Source organism: Neofelis nebulosa, chromosome 3 (genome assembly GCF_028018385.1).
Source record: "Neofelis nebulosa isolate mNeoNeb1 chromosome 3, mNeoNeb1.pri, whole genome shotgun sequence".
Taxonomy (NCBI): domain Eukaryota; kingdom Metazoa; phylum Chordata; class Mammalia; order Carnivora; family Felidae; genus Neofelis; species Neofelis nebulosa.
This window is the reverse complement of record NC_080784.1, coordinates 162,743,642-162,769,425: the sequence shown is the minus strand read 5'-3', so window position 1 is coordinate 162,769,425 and position 25,784 is coordinate 162,743,642. Positions and strand designations below refer to the sequence as shown.

Below are 25,784 nucleotides of genomic sequence, written 5' to 3'. Positions count from 1 at the left end.
CTACTTCATAAGATTATTTTGAGGATTCACAGAGTTAATATGTGAAAAGTGCTCATTATTTTTCAGATTTTAAGGACAGCTACGATTATACATAAATATACTTATAGTCCAATAAATTTTCATATGGTAACATTTCTGCTGAATATATACTTAATTAATCCAGCAATTAACTGTTCCATCTTAAGTATGAACCAAAAAATAACTCATTGATTTGCAAAATACTTTATGTTGCCTCAGACTTCAGTCAATATACAGAGACAGTTGCAATATAGTCATTACATACACATACATGACACAGATAAATGCTTCAGGTCTGAAATAATACATCCAAACAAACAGGATAAAAGCTGTAAATTATTTAACAACTTCCACATACCTACCTCAACTGCTTTCCTTGGTTCTTTCTATGTCTACTTTGTTATGTATTTATTTTTCTTGTCTTTAAATGTTACTACCAAAGTATACCACCTCTGTTTCCTATTAAAGTTTACATGGAAATTTGATATTGAATTTTGCGTACTTTGAATTGTGTTGTGTACTTTGAATGTGTACAATTGAATTGTGTACTTTGCGTGCAAAGATGATACCTATATTATTCTACACAGGAAACAATTAAAAAAGTAGAGAAGTAAAACTGATAGATGTGAGTGACTCAAAATATCTGTGGATTTTAGAAATAACTGTATGAGGTATTAGAGGGTTTAATTATAAGCAAATATGTTCTGAATTATTTTCAAAAATAATTTTGTTACAGAAGAACATTTACTTATTTCCTTTTAAAAGTTTCTACTTGAATTAAGAAGAGTTGCCTTTCAATGTATATTTCAATGTTTTAATATTTTCAAAATCATTTATCATCATCTTATATTGTATTTAGGTGAATTTTAATTTGTTTAAAAAAATTAAACAGTAGTTTTACATTTCATAATATTTAAAGATTGTATTTATAAGTAATCTCTACACCCAACGTGGGCTCAAACTCATGACCCTGAGATCAAGAGTCACATGCTGACTGAGCCAGCCAGGTGCCCCTTTATGAGGGCATAGTATTTAACAAGAATAATCTACATTTTCTTCATATGAATATTGTTAGTGTGGTAGAACTTGATAGCTATAGGTTTCTGACTTTTATCAAGCCTCTCAAAACTCATGTATTATTAAAAATATGAAAATTTAACATTACCTTACCAAATACTATTTACCTATACTTACATCAATAAATTTTAATTGAAGATATAATTTATTGATTTACAATGAATTAAAGACTTCTCAATATTAAATTAATATTGTTAAGATATACTAAAATTCATCATCTCTATATCTTTTCTGAGGAAAATAAAACTTTTCAAAAAGCAAATCTAGACATACCTCTAACATTAATTGTGTAAATTCTTCATTACTAAGGAATGTAGGTTTCCAGTCCTGTCGAATTTCACTGGCATCTGACTGTGCAGTGATTTCTGTAAAGATTATTTGATACATTAGTGGCATACTCCAAACACCGGGTAGGGCTAAAGGGTGGTACTAAAGTCCAACAACCTGCCTTCTCTCCTATTTAAAATGAGAACCATGGGCAATAACATGTATTGGTCTAGGTAGGTATTAGAAGGCCCAGTGATGAACTGCATGGGCTAATGTGGCAAGTTATATCCTTGGATTGGGTCTCCTGGGAATACCAATCTCTGGTTTTTCTCTGGGAGCTCTGACAACCTGTATTGTGGAAGGCCTGAGACTGCTTCCTGCTTGACATAATGACCAAATAGGAATCAGAAGAAGCAGATTAGTATCAAGCATCAGAACAAATTCTTTTTCCTCATCCTTCTCTTGACATTTAAATGATGGAACCTAGAGCAGTCTAAGGACGCGAGCCTGGAGGAAAGGAGCCAAGGAGGTCAGTCCATCATTCTGCTTTTACTGAAATGACCACAGGCTTCCCTACTGCCAAGCAGCAAGATTCCTCCCAATTTGAGGTGCTCTATTCTTAATAATCAAGGAGACTAAATTAAGATTTGGGGCAAAAACTCCCAAGTAATAATCCCAGAGTGATTTTGCTTAGTGTCCTCTTGCATGTTTTTAAACTGGTCAAAATCTGGAGATCCCTAGCTTGGGCACACATTTTAACAAAATTATTAGAGTTTATTTTGCAACATTTTTCTAATAGATTTAGATACGAGAAAGCTATTCCTTAATGATGAAACCTCAACTATTTAGGTAATAAATACTTTTCCATTTTTTAATGCAGACATCTTAAACAACCAAAACAAAAATCTATGTCATAGGTATTACTCCACAAAAACATATTCTACTTTGCTGTGAAAAGTAGGGACCAGGCTGTTTTTGATTTTGTATTATCAGATATATAAATCAAGCATATTAAACTGTCACCCAACTTTTGGCGTACTGGAAATGCCTGTACTACTAATATGAAGAGTAACTAAAAAGTCTAGCTACTAATTCTGTGGAATATAGTCATGTTTTTCGCATTCACACCAATTATATACATTCAGAAAAAAGATTTAAATCCACAAGCAAATCCCATCAACTTTAGTTAAACACAGGCTTATTTTAGAGTATTAATAATAAGTATCTAAGAATTCCCTTTTAATTTAAGGTAAATTTTACTTTTCTGAGAATGATATACCCAATTTTGAAAAAAAAAACTGATCTACTTAATGCCAGTATTAATCTTCAATTATCAGGGGCAAAGGTATGCATATTATTTCATTTCATTCAGCAATCATTTATTGAGCTGCAATGTCTGAGGGGACTAAGTGTGCTAACAAGAGACACTAAGGTTAATGAGAATACTAACTACAGAGGTAAAATGTAATAATAAAAGCGAAGACAAGCAATTATGACACATTTACAGAAGGATCCACAGAATTTGGCAACTGTGATATAGTACTAAGGAAGATGGAAAAAATTCAAAAGTCTTTTCAGGCTTGAGTCCTGGGGCCTGAAATGATGGTGGTATAAAAATGTAAAAAGGGAAGTTGAGAGAAAGAGGTGACTTGAGAAAATGAAAATGAGTTCAGTTTTAGATGCACTGAGGTTGAGGACATGCAAAAGAAAGATCCAAAAGTTATCTGGATACAAAAGACTGAAAAGTTTGCATCTAAAAATACAGATATGGTAGTTTAATAGGGAGACAATAGTTGAAGCTATGGAATGAGATAACCAAGGGAAAGAGTGAAGAGAAAGCAAAAGCACAAAAGACAAGACATTTAGAGGGCAAAAAAATAAAGTTTCAGTTAGAAAGTGGGGATGAATGAAGAAGTGCAGTATAACACAGACCAAGAAAAAAGAAAAGCAGTGGAGGATGGATTAAAACTTCCAGTGCATTAGGTATAAGAAAAAGCTACTGCTATTATCTGATTGGTAGCAGAACGGGTGGGGCTGATGGCATTTGTGAAATTACCAAAAATAATTTCAGAGACTGATGGAGCGTAAAAATCAGCTTGGTAATGCATGACTCAGTGAGCCCGGGAGGAGTGAATAAAGGTACTAGTTACAAATTCTCCTTTTGAGAAGTTTTGTGGTTTCACTTGCAACTAGAAAAGGAAATGTTCCACGTTTTTCATCTATTATCTCTGTTACCAAAATACTTAATATTCTTTAACTTTTTCTTTTCATGACTCATTTATAGTCAAAGTGATTTTCTTCAATTAACAAATAATCACTTTATTTTATAAACAGTGTTTAATTACTAGACATATACTGAAATCTTCTTTAAAAAATTTTTTTTTTACATTTATTTTTGAGAGACAGAGACAGAGTACAAGTTGGGGAGGGGCAGAGAGAAGGAGAGACAGAATCCAAAGTAGGCTGCAGACTCGGAGCTATCAGCACAGAGCCTAAAGCGGGGCTCAAACTCACAAACTGTGAGACCATGACCTGAGCTAAAGTCGGATGCTGGACCGACTGAGCCACCCAGGCACCCCTAAAATCTTTTAAAATGGCATATAAGGCCCAAATGATGTGGCTCCTGCCTTTCTTTCAAATATACCCATAATTTTCCACTCAACTATGCTCCAATTACACTGAACCCTCCCTGCTTTTGCACACAATACTTCCTATTCCCTCCGGGTGAAACGTGGTTCTCTTAACCTAAAAGGAAGACTCAGTTGAAAAATCAGCTATTTTTAAGCCCTTCCTGACATTTTTTTCCTGTGTTCTCACAACATGTTTACGGTTTGTGAACACTACTCACATTTTAAATATCTATAGGTGAGGAATAAATAAATTAGTTGTAAATTAGTTATTCACATGTTTGTCTTCCTTGGCTTAAATTTAATTGAGGGCCAGGACTGCTACTCTTCACCCCAAGAATCTAGCGTATAGTAGGCACTAAATAAATGTTTGTTGAATGAAATAAAGAACATACCAGGAAACCTTTAAAAAGGCAATTGATTTCTTTCTCTTAAGAAAAAGGTATGGAAGCATCCAATTTTAAGAATCACTGTCAAGATTCTACCACATTGTGCTTTAAGAGAGAGTCTGTTATTAAAAAAAAAAAATCCATCTTATAAAGTTAAAATTTTACCTTTATGTTTTCGTAAAAAATCAATGCTCTTCTGCAGAACAGTAGATTTGTCCATCTTCCTAGCATTACCAGGAAGCATGGATCCCAGTTCTTTAATGAGAACATTAAATTGATCTCTACGTTTCTTTTCAGATTTGTTTCTAGATACTCTGATGAAAAAGAAAAGCAGTTTTCAAACAATCCATTTGATGACACACATAATTTAATACAATGCTCACTTCGGACACAACTACAAATCATGTATTCTGTCAATATAGTGGTAGTAAGTATTTATCCACAAGTTACCAACAATGTACAGTTAATTTGGCAGTAATTTTCTTCCCAGTTAATCACTAAAGAAACTTTACATATTAAGCATTTAGCATATATGTTCTTAGAAAAATGCCAATAAGACAAACTTCATTCAAATCTCAGGTTTTATTTATTTAACTTATTTAATACAAATACCAAGTATTTGTATTTTCTTTAGTAAGTTATTATGAATATTACTGAGATGTATTTGTGAAAGTGCATATAATGTGCATATAATTATTCAAAATTACAAAGTAGGAGAGTTATCCATCTCCTGTAAGTTTTAAATTACAAACAAATCTAAAAATGAAAATTTCTCTACCCTCAGGCTTATCCATATAGCCTTCCACTTTATTTCATTATCCCAGCCTCCACTACAGAGCTATAACCAAATGTCTGCATATCTCTCTCTCCATTAGGCTGTGTACTTCTTGATGACAAAGCCCCAATTTTTTCATCTAAGCACTTAAACGTAACAACTAACAAACTAGTAAGCACTCAAAATATGCACGCCAAAAGAATTAGTACTATTTTATGTGAAGCAGCTAACCAGTAAATAAATACTAAGTGGCACCATGACCTTCAGACAACTAAATACAATTATTTACAGACCAATTAATCATTCTATGATTAATGATTAATGATTCTATGATTAAAGCAGACCTCTGCTTTGTGAAGTCAGATTTTTTTTTTCTACATAAGCATCATGCCCAGTGCAGAGCTCAACGTGGGGCCTGAACTCACAACCCTGAGATCAAGACCTGAGCTGATATCAAGAGTCAGATGCCTAACCGACTGAGCCACCCAGGTGTCTCTGAAGTCAGATTTCTTAATTCTGTAGAGGGAAAAAATATAATGGCTCAAATCTCTTAAGAAACGTAGGATATTAAACTGACTCCATCAAACAGCGAGTGCTTGCTATAGTAACAGAGACTATGCTAATAAAGGCTAAGGATACTGGGAAAAGACAAGCTCTTTCAAGAAATTTATCTAATTCCTATGGAAATGCAGAGTACTGAACTTGTGTACTGAATGGAGTCACAGAGGCTGAGAAAAGGGTGTGGTAGTGGGGTAGATGTATGCATGGCATTACAGGTATAGGAAACTTGCCCAGGAATGAACTCCTGTCACAAGTAATTCAACCTGGCTAATATGGCCAATGGATGGGATTTCTGTGCCCAAGTATACTAGAGTTGTGGCGGTGGGTGAGGAATAAATAAATACTGGAAAAAATCATAAAGTTTTTATGTTACATAAAAGGATTTTAATTTAATCCTGAAAGCCAGGGGAAGGCACTGAAAGGTTTTAAAGCAAAGGAATGACGTGAACAGAACTGCTTGTTGACCATTCTGGCATCACAGTGATGAAAAGATCGAGGCTTGGTGAAACAAATTCATTTAGCAAATACTCCGTGAAAATTTATTGTATGGCAAACAAGCCTGGACGTCAGATGACCATTTAGGAGGCAACCGCAACATACTAGCCTATAAACCATGGCAGTGGCAGTGTTAACAGAGCAGTGTGGGTTTGAGGGTTAAGAGGCAGATCTATCAGTTCCAGGTAAATCAAATCTGGTTTGCAGTAGGGAAGCAAAAGGGAAATATAAGAAGATTCCCAAGTGACTGGTAATGCTGTTTATTAATGTGAGATATAACATGTGATACTGGTTTTGGTGCACAGATGGTTTGCAAAATTTAAATATGATGAAATTGCCTGTTTCACATTTAAAAAGACATACACAAAAGACTTAGATATGCAGATCTAGTTATATTCCTCTAGAAAAGAGTAAGAAATAAGCATCTGAAAATTAGCATATATGAAGTATCTGAACACACGGATAGAGGTAAAAATAAAAGCCAATATTCATGGCATACTTCTGTGCCAGGCACTACTGTAAGCACTTATGAAATCTCATTAATCCCTAGGAGGAAGACTTTATTACTTACAACTTTTCATTTTACAGGTGACAACTGAGGCATAAAGAACATGCCCAGGGTCATACAGCTACCATGAAGTAGTAATTCAAAGCAGACATTTTGATTCCAGGGAAAGAAAATACACAGAAACCAAATATTGCCAACTCTACTGTTGAATCGTAACCACTAAAGCAAACTTCACTTCATTGTTACATTTAGGCTGGAAGTTCTCAGCCCTTGTAAGGACCTCACTGATAACAGGCCACAGAGGTTTCATTTTGGAAGTGGGTATAAAACTCCCTTTGTTCTTGGTTCAACACTAAGGTACTTTAACTCATCATAGTTTGTCAGAGTTCAGTGTGGTTCTGCTTAATTATGACAATATTGTGAGATTCTCTGTCTTCCTCCAGTGTCTTCCAGAGCCACAGTATTTCTGGTTCCCTAAAAACATGATCAAACCTTCAGAGTGTTCGAAAATAGGATACCCTTAGCTACCTTATCTATCTATAAACTTGGCCTTCAACACTGTCCAAGTCAATTCCTTAGAGTTCTGCTTCTTTTTTCAGGCAAGACTGATTATTCCTATCTTAACAGATTTTATCTCTACCCTAAGGTATTTTATAAAAACTTTCCTCCACCAGATTGAGGTTGAGGGATACGGGTTGTCCTATATATTTTTAGCTTCAAATCCAGGTCTTTTTATTTCCTGGAATACACTATATAGTTGTCTTCAAAATCTTCTTCTTAGATTTTAACGTTTTTTTTTTTTTTTTTTTTTTAATTTATTTTTGGGACAGAGAGAGACAGAGCATGAACGGGGGAGGGGCAGAGAGAGAGGGAGACACAGAATCGGAAACAGGCTCCAGGCTCCGAGCCATCAGCCCAGAGCGTGACGCGGGGCTCGAACTCACGGACCGCGAGATCGTGACCTGGCTGAAGTCGGACGCTTAACCGACTGCGCCACCCAGGCGCCCCTTCTTCTTAGATTTTAATCATTCGTTAGAATATTCTGCAATTCACCCAGTTATTTTGAATATTTTTCTTATCCCACTACCTTTTTTTTTTCCTTTTTGCTGAATACAGACATTTAGTAACTATTACTTATTACATGTTTATCTTTGTACCTGTGTATAATACTACAGCAACGTCTACCCTTGTCTAAGCACCCACATAGTTCAACACAGCTGGAAAAAAACACCCAGAAAGTGCTTACTGCCCACTCTCAGTGACTACAAACTGCTATAATGCTACCCGGAGCCTCCCTCTCCTAATACTATAATTGACTGTCAAGCCTCCTGTTTAAGGCAGCTCACATCAACACTACCATGGCTCTAGATCTCACTCCCTCACCTCCACGATTTACTTTCCCTTCTACTGGAGAATGAAGGCATGTGGAGGACACAGGAGCCTACCCTGAAAGAACTCCCAATCGCCAAAGCTGAAACAATTTGAGCAACAAAATAAAACAGCACTAGAGTATAACTTAAACTATAAAATAAATATACATGAGTTCATACAGACATAAATGAATGGGAAGGACACAATTTTTTAACAGAAGTGTTTCAAATATATGTAGATATCCCCTTCTATGGGAGGTGGAGCTTAATTCCCCCCATCACTACTTTGAAGGTAGGCTACACTTAATAACTTGCTACCAAAGAATAGAACAAGTTCAGGGGAAAACAGTAACTACAAATGTGAATCCAGGCAAATCCTACCTTAGCCAAGTGATGAAGGTTAACATCCTTAGTGATGTCTTATGGATATTACACACTCCAAATATGATGTGATGAGAGGAGCACTTTTACAGGATAACCTTATTAATTTATAAACTGCATACTGATATTCTAAGCTTTTCCACCTTGCTAATATATCTAAGTTCTTAAGACAGACAGCTTTTGGAAATCACTATTTACTTTTATATTTACTTATTATTCATTTAATTACTATTTTGCATCTTAAGATGAACTACCTTTTTGCTTTGTCCTTGTCATCTTCTTCCACCAACCCATCAAATATACTACCATCTTCTCTAAAAGAAAAAAGAAAGTCGACAGAGAAAATAAGAGCAGACTCATTAAGCAACAGCAATACCAAAATGACATGTGAATCAAATCAGTTACATCCTAGGATTTTTCTAAAATTAAAGGATAGTACAAATTCAAATTCAACTAACTGCTAACCTGTTTCCGAATAAATATTAGAAAACTAAAGTTTATCCATGTTTACCTAAATTTTTAAAAAATTTACCACAAATGTGAATTTTAAAACTACTTACTTAGCTTACTGTAAATATGACATGCAAAAATCAGAATTTAATTTAACTGGTTAATACCTTGTTTCAGACTGTTAGTAATCAGCGAAAACTATAGACAGTGTATCTGCCATCATATAAAAATTACTTCATTTGAAATTATCTTTAACAGCATAGTTTAAAAAAATTATTTTGAGACATCATATTAATAAAACCACAAAATGCTCATGAGCATCACAACATCTAGCATTTAACTTACATTAATACATTTCATTCATTATTGATTCATTTGACAAATATTTATTAGTACTCATGTGCCAGGATCTATTCTGAACATGAATACAGAGCAGTTAATCAGACATAGAGGTCCCTGCTCTCATATGGCTTATTTTCTAGTAGACCAAAACAAATCAACAAGGGAATATTGACAAGTTTTCTTTTTTTTAAGGGGAGACTTTAGTTACTGCAGTGTTACTTTAGTCTCAGTGGTAAGGGAAGGACTTGGTGAGGTGGGGAGATCTAAGCTGAGAGCTAAGTGACAAGAAGAGGTTGGTTATGGGAAGATCTAGGGGAACAACATTTTAACAAATGAAATCAAGAGCCCTGGTGGCTAACCCCTTAATCTAAGTAGCAATATTAAATAATTTCAGGTGACTCAGGAGTTTTACATGAATTCACTATTCACTACTTTAATCACACCTTTCTAAGGCCTATAAAGGCATACAGAACGTCTGCTGGACCCATTGTTGAGAATATCTGCCAATTTTGTATCACAGAGGTCCATATCTGGACTTTCCAGGTTCCATGTGTGCACTGCAACTTAGGAAAACTTCTGTATGTATATGCATTTTATTGAGGAGAGAGTCCATAATTTTAATGATATTCACAGAAATAATGAACTCTTATTAAAAACTGCTGTTATGTCTGAACACAGATGTTATCTCTAGATGTTGCATCATCTAGAATGGGAATTGGCAATCACTGAGAAGCATAATACCACAATCATATTTAATCTCTCAGGAGCAGTGAAGGAACATCCTTTCTGAGGAGACAACTATACATAGAGCCCACCTGAAAATATGGCATAGCCCAAAACTAGGGCAGTGCTGCAGGCAGGCCTCTCTAAGGAAACTCCTTGCCCCTTAGGTCTTAAGTTCTGGTAGAGTATTTATCTTCACTGTTTATCTCACAGGAAAGGGAGACAGGCTGGCCCCACACGTCAAGTCACTTCTGTATACAACTCTAGCTACAAAACTTTTAAAGAATCCCCTATGGAAGAATCACACAGTACACTATAATAAAAATACAGGAACTTTAGTGTCAGGCCAACATAGGTCATAATTCCAGCTCATCACTTAACTATGTGACCTTAAACAAGTTATTCAACCTCTCTGACCTATGGTTGCCTCAGCTGTAAAATCTCAAGGAATTATTGTGAGGTTAAATGAAGCAACATATGAAAAGTACTCTACACATTACCTATCAAAGAGTAAGAGCTTAAAATATGTTACTGTATGTCATCAAATTAAGAACACCATTGACTTTTATAAAGACTTGTCAGTATTTCATATGCCACTAAGAAAGAAAAAAAATGCTACCAATTAAACTATGATAAGGCAATTGTAAGATGAATCTCAGTGTCAGTGTTAAAATGTAAAAAAAAAAAAAAAAAAAAAAGTCTTAAAATCAAAGAAGCAGGTTTACCCTTTTCCCAAGAATATGATTCAAAGATTATAATTTCAACTAATAAAATCCTAATTATAGCTACCACTTATCAATCTCAAACACTAGAATGCTTAAAGACATGGAGTTAGCCCCAACAGATAGATACGGAGAAAAAGGACAACACATGAGGAGAAAAAAGATTCCATAAGGTGCCAGGGAAACGTGCCAACTATCACAATTTCTCTCGGAGCAGCTCTGACCAAATCAAACTCAAAATTATAGTTCAAGATCTGTTTAGGACACAAGCCATACACTGGACTTTGGCTATAGATAACATTAACATATCTTACTATTACACTATGTTTACTCAATATAGAAACTGAATGTAATAGGAATTATGTTTAAGCATGAAACTCCGTATCAGTTTGATAGAGATCATTACTCTAATAATAAATTTTAAAATACCTTTATAGGATTCAAAATAAAGAGTCTCTAAAAACATACCTGTCGACAATCGAGCTCATTTTACTACAGCTTACGGTAAACAACATAACATATTACGTTTTCGTCTTGTGGTAGACATTTGTACTTCTCCTTGGGTGGAAAGAAAAATACATAGTCATTAGTTTTCAAAAAAAAAATTAGTCTACAAACAGTAATGTTGAGAAACACTTTATGTTATCATAGAGAATTCAAATGTTTTGGCTTGTACCAAAGGCTGAAATATTTTCAAGCAAATACCTTTAGCTGGGGCATATTTAAGGCTTTTTCCCTTCTAAAAAAGGAATACAGGGGAAAAAAACTGAGGTTCATAATTAATTTTATATTATAAAATAATAAAGGCTACTCTTAACATTTAGTATATATATTAGACTATGAAACTGTAAATAGGCTATAATTCAAAAAGATATATGTACCCCTATATTCATGCAGCAGTTATTTACAATAGCCAAGATATGGAAACAACCTAGGTGCCCATTGATAGATGAATGGATAAAGAAGATGAGATGTGTGTGTCACACACACAAACACACACAGACACACACACACAGTGTGGAATACTACTCAGCTATAAAAATAAAATCTTGCCAATCCATTCAACATGGATGAACCTCGAGGGTATCATACCAGGTGAAAGTCAGACACAGAAAGACAAATTCCATATGATTTCACCTATATATGAAATCTAAAACACAAAAAACAGAAACACTCATGAATACAAACAATGAACTGGTGGTTGCCGGGGATAAGAGGGAGGATGACTGAAACAGGTGAAAGGAAGTAAGGCCAACAAACTGCCAGTTACAAAATAAGTCATGTGAATAAAAAGTACAGCATAGGGAACACAGTCATTAATATTGTAGTAACATTGTATGTCGACAGATGGTAACTACCCTTATCATGGTGAGCACTGTGGAATGTACAGAATTACTGAATCACTGTTTATACCTGAAACTAATATAACATTCTATGTCAACTATTCTTCAATTTAAAAATAGTATCTAATCAACAAACATTTGTTGAAAGCCTATTTTCTATTAAATAGTATGCGAAGCTTTAGGGATAGAAGGATAAAAGTCAGTCCTTATAGGCAAAAATCTGGAACTGAATAGGGAGACAGATACCCAGATAATAGTAAGAAGGATAACGAAGGTATGTAGGAAGGAGTCCGGAAATATTCTTGATGACAATGAGTTTGTCAGATAGTCTAAATTGCTATTACTAAAAATATGGCCCAGGCCAGGCAAAGGCCCTTTATTGGCAGGGCGGAGTGGTGCTACCCCAGAACTGGGTCCCATAGTGTGGGATCCTTTAAGACATCAGGTTTTCAATCTCAGCCGATCACCTAGGAGACGAGGGAGACCATAGAGCAGGACAAGCCAGCTGCCCGCACTACTTGTAAGGGCTGCCTGAACAGCGAGGTTTGAGACACCCGGTCCAGGGAGGACAGATTGGGGTACTGCCATTTTTCTCCTCATCACCAACACAGTGGGGCTTCAGGGCCCCCAGTGAAGGCAGGACCTGCTTACACCAAACCCCGCCCCTCCGTGCCTAGCAACTGCTTATCTACTGGAGTGGGACTGACACTGAGGGAACCAGATGGCCTCTCCCCCAGACAGCACAGCCACTGATCTCAAACACCAACCGACAACTGTCCTGCAGTTATGTATGTTAGTCTGGTTTTTCGTTTAATTTTTTATTACTATTATTTTTTTTCTCTTTTCTTTTTTCTACCCTCTTTTTTTTTTCCCCTTTGGAATCAGATTCGTAGTCTCTGATTTGACTTTTGGTCATTTCTTGTTATGTATTTTTTTTTTCCTCTGCTTTGTCAGTCTGTTTAATCAGGCATTTTTATTCTTTTTACATCTTTTCTATACCTCCTTCTTTATTTTCCTTTCTCTCTCTCTGGATTAAGCCTTGTAGTTTCTCTGATTCTCTGCTTGGTCTTTTTTTCCACTCCTCTCATTTTTCTCTTTGTATGGGACCAAGTCCCCTGCACTTTCCTTTTTTTTTTTTTTAATTTCTAAACAAATCTAAGCACACCTGGTGAAAGGTCTAAACAATCGACCACCATGAGTAAGGAGGAGCTTTGGAGAAGAATGACCACTGTGACAGAGCAGCCAAATATGCAACAACCGAGTGCAAGCAACACACTCCAAAAACGCTTCCTGAAGTGCAAGGCCCTGGACAGTGTATAACCCCCTTTTCTTTAATTTTTTTTAATGGTTATTTATTTGAAAGAGAGAGAGTACACGCGAACAGGGAAGGGGCAGAGAGAGGGGGAGACAGGCTCTCCAAAGCAGGCTCCAGGCTCTGAGTTGTCATCACAGAGCTGATGCGGGGCTTGAATGCATGAACCATGAAATCACAGACATTTAACTGACTGAGCCACCCAGGCACCTCTGACCCCTTTATAATATAGTAGTTCTCACAGGTGCAGGACACATAACAAGCTATTAAAACACATAAAAGACAGAAACCTAGCCAAAATGACGAAATGGAAGAATTCTCCTCAAAAATTCCAGGAAGAAATGACAGCCAGAGAACGGCTCAAAACAGATAGAAACAATATATGTGAACAAGAATTTAGAATAAAAGTCATAAGACTAATAGCCAGGCTTGAAAAAACCATAGAAGACAGGGGAGAATCGAGGCAGAGATCAAAGACCTAAGAAATAGTTACGATGAATTAAGAAACACTATATGTGAGATGCAAAATAAACTAGATACAATGACAGCGAGGATGGAAGAAGCAGAAGAGAAAATAGGTAAGACAGAAGATAAAATTATGGAAAATAATGAAACTGAAAAAAAGAGGGAAAGGAAATTACTACACCACGAGGGGAGATTTAGAGACCTAAGAGATTTAATGAAACCTAATAATATCTGTATCATAGAAGTTCCAGAAGAAGAAAACAGAGAGAAAGGGGCAGAAGGTTTATTTGAACAAATTATAGCTGAGAACATCCCTAATCTGGGGAAGGAAACAGATATCCAAATCCAGGAGGCACAGAGAACTCCCTTCAAAATCAACAAAACAGGTCAACACCATGACATATCACAGTGAAACTGGCAAAATGGAAAGATAAAGAGAGAATTATGAAAACAGATGAGACAAACAAGCCTTAACCTACAAGGGTAGACACATAAAGGTAGTTAGCAGACCTGACCACTGAAATTTGGGAGGCCAGAAGAGAGTGGCAGGAAATAGTCAATGTGCTGAATAGGAAAAATATGCAGACAAGAATCTTTTAACGGCAAGGCTGTCATTCAGAATAGAAGGAGAGATAAAGGCCATCCCAGACAAACAAAAACTAAAGGAGTTCATGACCACTAGTGGAAAGCAGCAAAAGGACCAGAGATACCACCACAAGCACAAAACCTACAGATAACACAATGACACTAAATCCATACCTTTCAATAATCACTCTGAATGTAAATGAACTAAATGCCCCAATCAAAAGACCTAGGGTATCAGAATGAATAAAAAAACAAGATCCATCTGTATGCTGACTACAAAAGACTCATTTTAGACATGAGGACACCTGCAGATTGAAAGTGAGGGGATGGAGAACCAACTATCATGCTACTGGAGGGCAAAAGAAAGCTAGAGTAGCCATACTTGTATCAGACAAATTAGATTTTAAAACAAAGTCTGTAACAAGAGATGAAGAAGGGCAGTGTATCATAATTAAGGGGTCTATCCATCAAGAAGAGCTAGCGATTGTAAATGCTCATGCCCACAAGAAGGAAAAACACAAATACATAAATCAGTTATTCACAAACATAAATAAATGTATAGATAATAACTGTGATTATGGGGGGGCATTAATACTCCTCTTATAGCAACGGACAGATCATCTAGGCAGAAAATCAATAAGGAAACAATAGCTCTTAATGACACATTGGACCAGATGGACTTAACAGATATATTCAGAACTTTTCATCCAAAAGCAGAATACTCATTCTTGAGTGCACTTGGAACATTCTCCAAAACAGATCACATACTGGGCCACAAAACAGCCCTCTATAAATATAAAAGGTTGAGATCATTCCATCCATATTTTCAGATCACAACACTATGAAACTTGAAATCACAAGAAAAAATTTGGAAAGTTCCCAAATACGTGGAGGTTAAAGAACATCCTACTAAAGAATGAATGGGTCAACCAGGCAATTAAAGAAGAAATTTAAAAATACACGGAAGCAAATGAAAATGAAAACACAAGAGTCCAAACACTTTGGGACACAGCAAAGGCAGTCCTAAGAGGAAAGTACACTGCAATTTAAGCCTATCTCAAGAAGCAAAAGTCCCAAATACATAACCTAACCTCACACCTGGAGGAACTTGGCAGCACCAAAGAAAGCACAAAGCCAGCAGAAGACGACAAATAATAAAGAGTAGAGCAGAAATGAACAACATAAAATCCAAAAAAAAAAAAAACAAAAAAAACAAAAAAACCAGTAGAACAGATCAATGAATCTAAGAGCTGGTTTTCTGAAAGAATAAACAAAACTGACAAACCCCTAGCCAGATTTCCCAAAAAGAAAAGAGAGAGGACCCAAATAGATAAAATCACGATTGAAAGAGGAGAGATCACAACCAACACCATATTATTAGAGAATTATTAGAGAACCAACACCAACAATTATTAGAGAATACTATGAAAAATTAGATGCCAACAAACTGGACAATCTGGGAGAAATGGATAAATTCCTAGACACTCACTCACATAGTACCAAAACTCAAGTAAAAAGAAATGAAAAAATCTGAACAGACCTATAACTAGAAGAAATTGATTCAGTTATCAAAAATCTCCCAACAAATAAGAGTCCTGGGCCAGTTGGCTAGGGGAATTCCACCATTTAAAGCAGAGTTAATTCCTATTCTTTTCAAGCTGTTGCAAAAACAAAATGAAAGGAAAGCTTCCAGACTCATTCTATAAAGCCAGCATTACCTTGATTGCCAAACCAGACAAAGACCCCACTGAAAAGGAGAATAAAGGCCAATATCCCTGATGAACATGGATGCAAAAATCTTCAACAAGATACTAGCAAATCGAATTCAACAGTATATTAAAAGAATTATTCACCATGATCAAGTAGGATTCATTCCTGGGCTGCAGGGCTGGTTCAATACTCGCAAATCAATCAACATGATACAACACATTAACAGAAGAAAGGATAAGAACCATATGATCCTGTCAATAGATGCAGAGAAAGCATTTGACAAAATACAGCTTCCTTTCTTAATAAAAACCCTCAAGAAAGTCAGGTTAGAAGGAACATACCTTAACATCAGAAAAGCCATATATGAAAGGCCCACAGCTAATATCATCCTCAATGGGGAAAAACTGACAGCTTTCCCCCTGAGATCAGGAACACGACAGGGATGTCCACTCTCACTACTCTTGTTTAACATACTTAGAAGTCGCAGCCTCAGCAATCAGACAACAAAACAAAATAAAAGCCATGCAAATTGGCAAAGTAGAAGTCAAACTTTCACTCTTCGCAGATGACAAGATACTCTACATGGAAAACCTGAAAGACTTCACCAAAAAATTGCTAAAGCTGATACATGAATTCAGCAAAGTCACAAGATATAAAATCAATGTACAGAAATCGGCTGCATTTCTACAACCAATAATGAAGCAACAGAAAGAGATATCAAGAAATTGATCCCATTTACAACTATACCAACAACCATAAAATACCTAGGAAGAAACCGAACCAAAGATGTGAAAAATCTGTATGCTAAACACTCTAGAAAACTTATGAAAGAAATTGAAGAAGATATAAAGAAATGGAAAAACATTCCGTGCTCATGGGTTGGAAAAATAAATATTGTTAAAATGTCAATACTACCCAAAGCAATCTACAGATTCAATGCAATCCCAATCAAAATAGCACCAGCATTTTTCACAGAGCTAGAACAATCCTAAAATTTGTATAGAACCACAAAAGACCCTGAATAGCCAAAGTAATGTTGAAAAAGGAAACCAAAGTCGGAGGCATCACAACCCCAGACTTTAGTCTCTACTACAAAACTGTAATCATCAAGACAGCATGGTACTGGCACAAAAACAGATACATAGACCAATGGAATAGAAGAGAGAACCCAAACATGGACCCACACATATATGGCCAACTAATCTTTGACAAAGCAGGAAAGAGTATCCAATGGAAAAAAGGCAGTCTCTTTAGCAAATGGTGCTGGGAGAACTGGACAGCAACATGTAGAATGAAACTACACGACTTTCTTAAACTATACACAAAAATGAATTCAAAATGGATGAAAGACCCGAATGTGAGGCAGGAAACCATCAAAATCCTACAGGAAATAACAGGCAGTAACCACTTTGACCTCGGCTGCAGCAACTTCTCACTTGACATGTCTCCAACATCAAGGGAAATAAAAGCAAAAATGAACTACTGAGACCTCATCAAGATAAAAAGCTTCTGCACAGCAAAGGAAACAATCAACAAAACTAAAAGGCAACCAACAGGATGGGAGAAGATATTTGCAAATGGCATACAAGATAAAGGGTTAGTATCCAAAATCTATAAAGAACTCAATACCCGAAAAACAAATAATCCAGTGAAGAAATGGGCAGAACACATGAAGAGACACAAAGACATCCAGATGGCAAACAGACACATGAAAAAAGATGCTCACCATTGCTCATCATCAGGGAAATACAAAGCAAAACCACAATGAGATACCACCTCACACCGGTCAGAGTGGCTAAAATCAACAACTCAGAAAACTACAGATGCTGGCGAGTATGTGGAGAAAAGGGAAACCTCTTGCACTGTTGGTGGGAATGCAAACTGGTGCTCTGGAAAACAGTGTGGAGGTTCCTCAAAAAGTTAAAAATAAAATTACTCTATGATCCAGCAATAGCACTACTAGGAATTTATCCGAAGAATACAGGAGTGCTGATTCATAGAGGCACATGTGCCCCAATGTTTATAGCAATGCTATCAACAATAGCCAAATTATGGAAAGAGCCTAAATGTCCATCAACTGATGAATGGATAAAGATGTAGTTTACATATACAATGGAATACTACTCGGCGATGAAAAAGAATGAAATCTTGCCATTTTCAACAACATGGATGGAACTGGAGGGTATTATATGCTAAGAGAAAGACAGATATCATATATTTTCACTCATATGTGGAATTTGAGAAACTTAACAGATGACCATGGGGGAAGGAAGGAAATATAAGATACAAACAGAGAAGGAGGCAAACCATTAAGAGACTATTAAACACAGACAACAAACTGAGAGTTGATGAGGGGTAGGGGGTTGGGGAGGTGAAAAAATGGGTGATGGCATTGAGGAAGGCACTTCTTGGAATGAGCACTGGGGGTTGTATGTAAGGGATGAATCACAGGAATCTATTCCTGAAGCCAACTACACAGTATGTTAGCTAACTTGACAATTTAAAACAAAATACATATATACGTGTACACACACACACACACACACACACACACGCGCGTATCTCAGATGATGCCAGTGCTGGTGCAGACCACCAGCACTGGCATCATCTGAGGCCTTGTTAAAAACCCCAGTCCTACTGAACCAGAATCTACATTTAACAAGGTCCCCATGTGATCTGTATGACCATTTGAATGTGAGAAATAACAGACCAGAGCAAAAGAAGAGGTAGTATGTGAAAGGATTCTAAGCTATAAGAATAGCAACTTGCAAAGGCACAGGCCTTGAGGGAGCATCATATTTGAGAACCTTAGGAGGTTTAGCATTTTCTTTAAAAAAAAATTTTTTTTTAAGTTTGTTTATTTTTGAGACAGAGAGAAAGCACAAGTTGGGGAGGGGCAGAGAGAGAGGGGAAGAGAGAAAATCCCAAGCAGGCTCTGTGCTATCAGCACAGAACCTGACACGGGGCTTAAACTCATGAACAGCTCCTGACCTGAGCTGCAATCAAGAGTCAGACACTTAACTGACTGAGCCACCCAGGTGCCCCTCGTTTAATTTTTTTTTTTAATGTTTAATGTTTATTTTTATTTTTGAGAGAGACAGAGAGAGAGAAAGAACAGGGGAGGGTCAGAGAGAGAGAGGGAGACATAGAATCCAAAGCAGGCTCCAGGCTCTAAGCTGTCAGCACAGAGCCCAATATAGAGTTCAAACTCACAAACCATGAGATCGTGACCTGAGCCAAAGTCAGACACTCAAATGACTAAGCAAGCCACCCAGGTGTTGCATTTTAGCATTTTATTCAGAAAAAATTTGGTCATGTTACAACTTAAAGTTTTAATTACTAGAGCATAAAATGAGAGTAAGAGTGAGTAGAAGGGTGAAGGCAAGTGAAGTGGAAAAAAGCCTTATTATAAAGGGTCTCTTACCCACATTGAAGGAATTAAGGTTCACTACTTTAAAATGAAATTGTTAGCCTAAAGTTTGTCACCCTATATTCTATAGGTTTTCTGAAGTGTAAGGCAGAATTTATTTACACAAAATACGTACATCCTATTGTCATGAGTTAAATATTTATTAAGGCTAATAAATCCCCAGTTTTGAGACATGAAAAATTATACTTTAAGTATGATACATCTTATCTAAAATTGAGAAAATAGTGCAAATGAATGTGTAACACTAAGTGAAAAGAGATTAAAGATGCTCTAAGAACATGGGATTCTAAAATATTCTATCACTGTTTTCAAATGTGTAGTCATGAAAGAGCAAGTGAATAATCCTTGATAAATGATGTTGTGCCTCTGTGGTTATGGCTATAGAAATGAGACTATGAAGGGCTAAGAATTCTTAAAAGAAAATGAATAGGGAGTCAGAAGTAAAAGGAAAAGGAACTAGCACTAGATAAAATACCAGTTTTAAGTGTCTGGGTGAACATCAGGAGATGAAACGTGGAATTACCGAATTCTGGAGTTAGAAAAGACTTCAAAGTTGACCTAACTACAACCCTCTGGTCTAAGAGACATACCTATCACGGTAATAACAGAGATCAGTTCTATGACTGGAACAAAAAGAACAGTGGAAAGGTAACAGTCATGTTGGGTGAATTAAAAAAGAACAATTTTAAAGTTAAAAGGCCAGATCTGATCCTTTTTTATATGGAACCAAGACTATGCTTCTTTAATTATCAAAAGGTAGAAAATAGGGAAAATTAGAAAAAAAAAAAAAAAGACCCCAAGAATTAGGGCTCAGACTATAGGAAGGGTCAACTTGATTGAACCCAAAATGGTTTAGAAGATACAAGCTGATGCTTTATTAGGCTATTTTACTAATGTTGGTAACAGTATTCTTCCAAACATTTATTGTGCTAAGTGAACAAATTAAGACTATATCTTTAACAGTCTAGTCCAAGATCTTTTGTCTACTTTTCTAGCCAAGTGACATACTATATTTAAGGAAAAGGTAAGGAAGAAGTGAAATAGGTGGAACGAAGTACTCTAGAGTCAACTGGGTAAAAATTCCCTCTAACTTCTTTAAATAAAGTGTCAAATTAATTCAAAACAAAGTAATGGTGGAACAGCCAAAAGGTCCTATCTGGGGACTACCCTAGGCCTCACATTTTCAGTACAAAAAAAACCATCCAGAGTCACACCTGCACATGCTATGGATTCTAAATGATTCATGCTATGGATCCTAAAATGATTCTGTTTTAGGAGATATGCTGTGTCCCTACACACAGCAAGGAATTTCAAGTGCATAATCTAATACAGATCAAATTTTATTATTAAAAGTCTTCTTTCTTAAATATTGACATTCCTAGGCCAGCATAGTATGCAATAATGTGTCTTTGAAAGGATCAGTTACAGTTTCTGGGATTCAAAGTTCACAAATTAAATTACCAAGATCAAGTTACATGTAGGAATCAAATGCTCCTTTACATAAGCAACTTGAGCTCAACGTCATTCAGCGATAGGACTTCCCAGCTCTCCAGTGTTATTACTTTATGATGACAGAGGGCAAGGATGGCATAAGTCTTTTATAAATATCAGTTTAAAAACAAGCTTTACAAATATTTATGAAATGGGGAGACATTAAGAACTAAGAAATTTTATAAAACATTCAAAGTCTGCCAAATACAGAAGCAGATATGTTTTTAATTCAGCATGCAACATTAAATATAATTAACAGAAAATCTCAGAGCCTGGAAATCTTTGGAAAAGAACCCTTATACATGAAACAACACATTCTGTATTAAAAATAAACTGTGCAGTATCTAATGACATGATTCTAGTCCTCTGAATCGCAGTTGCTGTCACCCTCAAGGCTTTCCATTCCTACATCACGAATTTCTCCCTTAAAAAATGGATTTTTCTGATCAACATCTTAGTATTTTACCCTAAAAACAAAACAAAAGCAACCCTGACCCACCAACCCCTTCAGGTACTGCCCTCCTTTTCTGCTCCCTTTCACAGGAAAACTGCATGGCAGGGTACATTTGCTGTTTGAACATCTTTAATTCCCTTCTCTCCCTTACTTTAAAATGTAGTGTTTATTTTCACCAGTGTATACATGTTCAAAGTCTAAAGTGCCCACCTAGTTTTACAAGACTTACTAAAAAATTGGAAGTCCTCTGTTCTCTGATCCCCCAATTCCCACTTTCCACCACTTTCACCCCTTGAACTGTCTCTGCAGGTGGTTAACTCTCTGATATCCTTTATTTTGCTACGTCTTGATTCCTTCTGTTTTAGGTAGTTTGTCTATACGCTCCCAACTTATTCAAGCTGTCCCAATGTAATTATTAAAAGTGTCTCCTTTTGCTCTCAAGAGAGTCTTTTTTAGGCATCATCCACTGAATTCCACTAAGAAAAATTCAATTCTTTTTGACTCCCCATCCTTACCTCATTTACATGCACACTTGCCCAAATTCCCAATATCATACTTTTGGCTAGGTGGTTATATTCAGAGTTAACATTATTATGACTCTGTAAATGCAATTCACAACTGAGCCATACAGCATACTACAATTACTTCCCCTTTCTAAATAATTTTCCCTGGAGTTAATAATTGTTTTATTGTTGACTTACTTTCATATATACCTATCACCAATTCAGCCCCAAACTCTTTCCTGTCTAAATCTCCTAACATCTTCAAACACATTACACATTCTACCAACATAATCTCAAAGCTATTTACCTTGGTGCCCTTTGACCTATTCCTGTTGGGACTAGATGCTCTCTACAACCAGCAATCATCTTGGGATCATTATACATAATCTTCCTGGTGATTTTCTGGGTCTCTACTAAAGGTGCATTTTCTGTTTCTTATATCCTATGCTTTCATCTTTTTTAGTTTACTTATTTTGTTGAGTACCTCCAAATATAACACCCCAAGAAAGGGGTCATGGCAGATAAGCAGTTTAGAAATCACAAGTCTGAAACTGTCATCAATCATACTTAATCAATAGTTTAGCTACTTACTGAATACTGGGTTGGAAATAAGTTTTCCCTGAGACTTACGAGAAGGCTCCATTGTCTTCTAGTTTCCAGAGTATTCTCAAGAAGCCCAAAGCCATTCTGATTATTGATCTTTACATGTGACCTACTTCTCTTACTCTGGAAGCTCCTCTATGTTTTACATTTTAACAGCGATATGTCCTATTTTGGACTTATTTCCACATCCATAGTGGTCACAGTATAGGATCTTTCTACTTAGAAACTTATGTCCTCTAATTCTGGACAGTTTTGTTCAATCATTCTCAATTCTTTATTTCTCCTATTTCTCTCTTTTCTCCCTTTCCATAACTCCCATTATTTCAACATTAGAGATTCTGACAGTTGCTCCAATTTTATATTTTTCTCTCCCATTTTAACTTTGTTTTACTCTCGATATATTAGCTTTATTTTTCCACTCTTGAGTTCTTCATTTCTAATTTGTTTTTCTTTCACGTTTCACAAATTTAGCATCTCCCTTCCAACTTCTCTGAAACCATTAGGTAATAATTTTGTTTTTGTTTCAGTTTTTTACCTGCTGTAAATGGGGTAAATTTTACCTACCTGGTCTCCATTTCCCCTAACTTGGTAAGTTCTTTTGGCATGGTCTTTGGCTCTCACGTAACAGGTTTTCCCATAATGCTTAGAGATCTCTGGGAACCAAATCATTTAAGAGTGGGGTCTAAAAAGATCACTGAACTTCTTTGTGATAGGTCTTACTGCCTATGAACTTTAGCAGAGGTATCAGGTTGGAATATTTCTTTGGGGAAATTCTTTTAAGTCAGTATCTTCAGCTCTTTTCTCTTAGGCTGGTTACAATTTCCAGAGAAAAATCTTCTAAACTACTGACTGAAAAATTATAAAAATCTGGTAGCCTATGTTCTTAATCCCTCTATTTTCAACATGGTACTCCCATTCTCAACCATGTTTGCTGCATCTCAATTTTATCCTTGCTAGAAAATAGATCTCTAGTCTTCTGCTAAGATAAGGAAGGGGTAGATGCTTGGTACTCCAAGGCCAAGAAAAGGGTTTATGGAGTATAATCACTTCTTAGACAGACTGGTAACATATCGGCTTCTTTTTACTTCCACTCGTATTTCTATTTGCAGAAGTAAAGAGCGCTGTCCATTCCTGACATTTTAGAGGCTCTATAGTGCTGTTAAGTTTAGTCTCAGCATTCTCACAGCTGGCTCAGGGTTCTAGGGTCTGTAAGAGAGATACCAGACTTTCTTTTGCTTTTCAGGCTCCAAATTTTTTTTGCATTTGTTTCCTGTCCCCTTCTGTTTGCTCTTGTGAAGTTAGGCCTTTTGTTTTAAAGGAAGAAAAAAAAAACCATCCCTTTACTTTAGCTTTAATGGAGTTTCAAGGGAAAAAAAAAAAACAGGAATTTAATTGCATTTCTTTTGCCATCTTTAACTGGAAATTCCCCATTTCTTCTTCATCAATTTTAATCAGGCTTTCACCCTCACCACTCCCACTGAGATTGTTCACTCTTATTAGAGGTTAAAGGACATTCATGCTGCCAAATGCAATAATGGTTGCTCTGGTCTACTCTCTATTTTACCTCATAGTAGCATATGATGTAACTAATCACTTCTACATTTATTAAATACTTTTCTCTTTTTGCCTTCTGCAACAGAACGCTTTCCTGATTTCTCACTCATCTCACTGGTTGTTCCTTCTCCTCTAACACTGGCACGTCCCAAGGATAAATCCTTCTCAATCTATGTACACTTCCTATATAATTTCATCTAGACATATGCCTTTAAGTATTTCTCTGTGCCAATAACTCCCAAATCCACACCCTTAGACATGATTCTTAACTTCAGAGTCTTATATCCAGCTACCTTTTTGATATTTCTACAGCATTTACAGGTGTCTAAAATATTATACAGCAAAACAGAACACTTGACTTTCTCTGTAAATTTGCTCCTTGCCAAGATTTCTTCTCGAACCTCAATTCCATATACTCTTCCCCTCGTTTATTATACTCCAGTCACATTTTCTCTTTCCGTTCCTCAAGCATTCTATGGTCATTTTGGTTTCACTGCTTGTAAATCTCCTTTCTCAGATCTTCACAAGGCTGGCACATTCTTGCCATTCATATCTTAACTGAAATGTTCTTCTTCAGTGAGGGCTTTCAAATATTTATGTCTTTCAATAATGAAAGCAGTCACCAGTCTCTGTAACACATTATTTATTTTAATTCTGTGCATTGAACTAACGACAAATGTTTCACTGGTTTATTTGTCCTCCCTCTCTTTAGAATGCAACCATAATGAGAGCAGGGACAGCTTCTGTCTTGTTTATCACTGCATTCTCAGTATCTAAAACAGTATCTAAATATAAGTGGATACAATACATGTTTTGAAATAAAGTAATATAAATAGGAAAAATTTTTTAATAAAACATTCCTCAAATTAGTGTGTCAAAACAGTTTATGGATTAATTTATATATTTTGCTGGAAAAATGTCAATCCAAAGTATATTCTAAGATACAACCTTTTCATTACCTTTTGTGTTTTTTGGATCTTTTAAATTGCTTCTTCAGAAAACTATAGGTTCAATGTATTCTTCTATATGGCTGACCATCAGTCTCAGAATTCTGTTTAAACAACAAAAAAATTATTTATTAGATTTACTTAACTTATAGAAGTTTTCATGAAAAAGTTTTACATAAAATTTAGAACTTAAGTCACAAAAAGTGTACATAACAAATGTTAAACTCCACAAATTGTTTTTAAAAAAATTAAAAATAAAGACTAAAAATAACAATTCTAGTACAGAAGTTAAAAGACAAAAGTATAAAAATAACTATAACTACAAAAATGGATTCATAAGATATACAATAAAAAGATGATATTTGTGATGTTGATAACAAAGTGTAGAAGGGAGAGAGAAGTGAAAGAATAGATTTCTGAAGTGTTATCAGTTTAATATAGATTGTCAAAACTATAAGATGTTTTATATAAGACCCATGGTTAAGCAAAAAGAAAATACCTAGAGAAGAGACACAAAAGGAAAAGAGAAAGGAATCAAAACACAAACTCTAAGACAGTCAAAAACAAATAAGAAAATGGACACAGTAAGTCTTCCGTATCAGTAATTACTTTAAATGTAGATGAACTAAAGTCAGAAATCAAAGACAGAGTCGATACATTTATCAGAAAAAGTAAGATCCAA

General features: G+C 35.8%; 1 protein-coding gene across 7 annotated transcripts in view; it reads right to left on the bottom strand.

Annotated features, from left to right (window-relative positions):
• Positions 1-25,784, bottom strand: part of CLOCK (clock circadian regulator) — a 128,144-nt gene that overhangs the window by 56,065 nt on the left and 46,295 nt on the right. For 5 of the 7 annotated variants that reach the window (XM_058722541.1, XM_058722540.1, XM_058722546.1 and 2 more), the window contains 5 exons: positions 25,115-25,206; positions 11,174-11,263; positions 8,723-8,782; positions 4,544-4,692; positions 1,369-1,460 (listed from right to left, as the gene is read on the bottom strand). In XM_058722541.1, coding sequence (XP_058578524.1) covers positions 1,369-1,460; positions 4,544-4,692; positions 8,723-8,782; positions 11,174-11,220 — 348 coding nt within the window. In that variant the 5' untranslated portion in view covers positions 11,221-11,263; positions 25,115-25,206. Of the gene's footprint in view, positions 1-1,368; positions 1,461-4,543; positions 4,693-8,722; positions 8,783-11,173; positions 11,264-25,114; positions 25,207-25,784 lie in introns of those variants that run through there. The other 2 variants (XM_058722545.1, XM_058722547.1) reach the window with 2 other exon arrangements.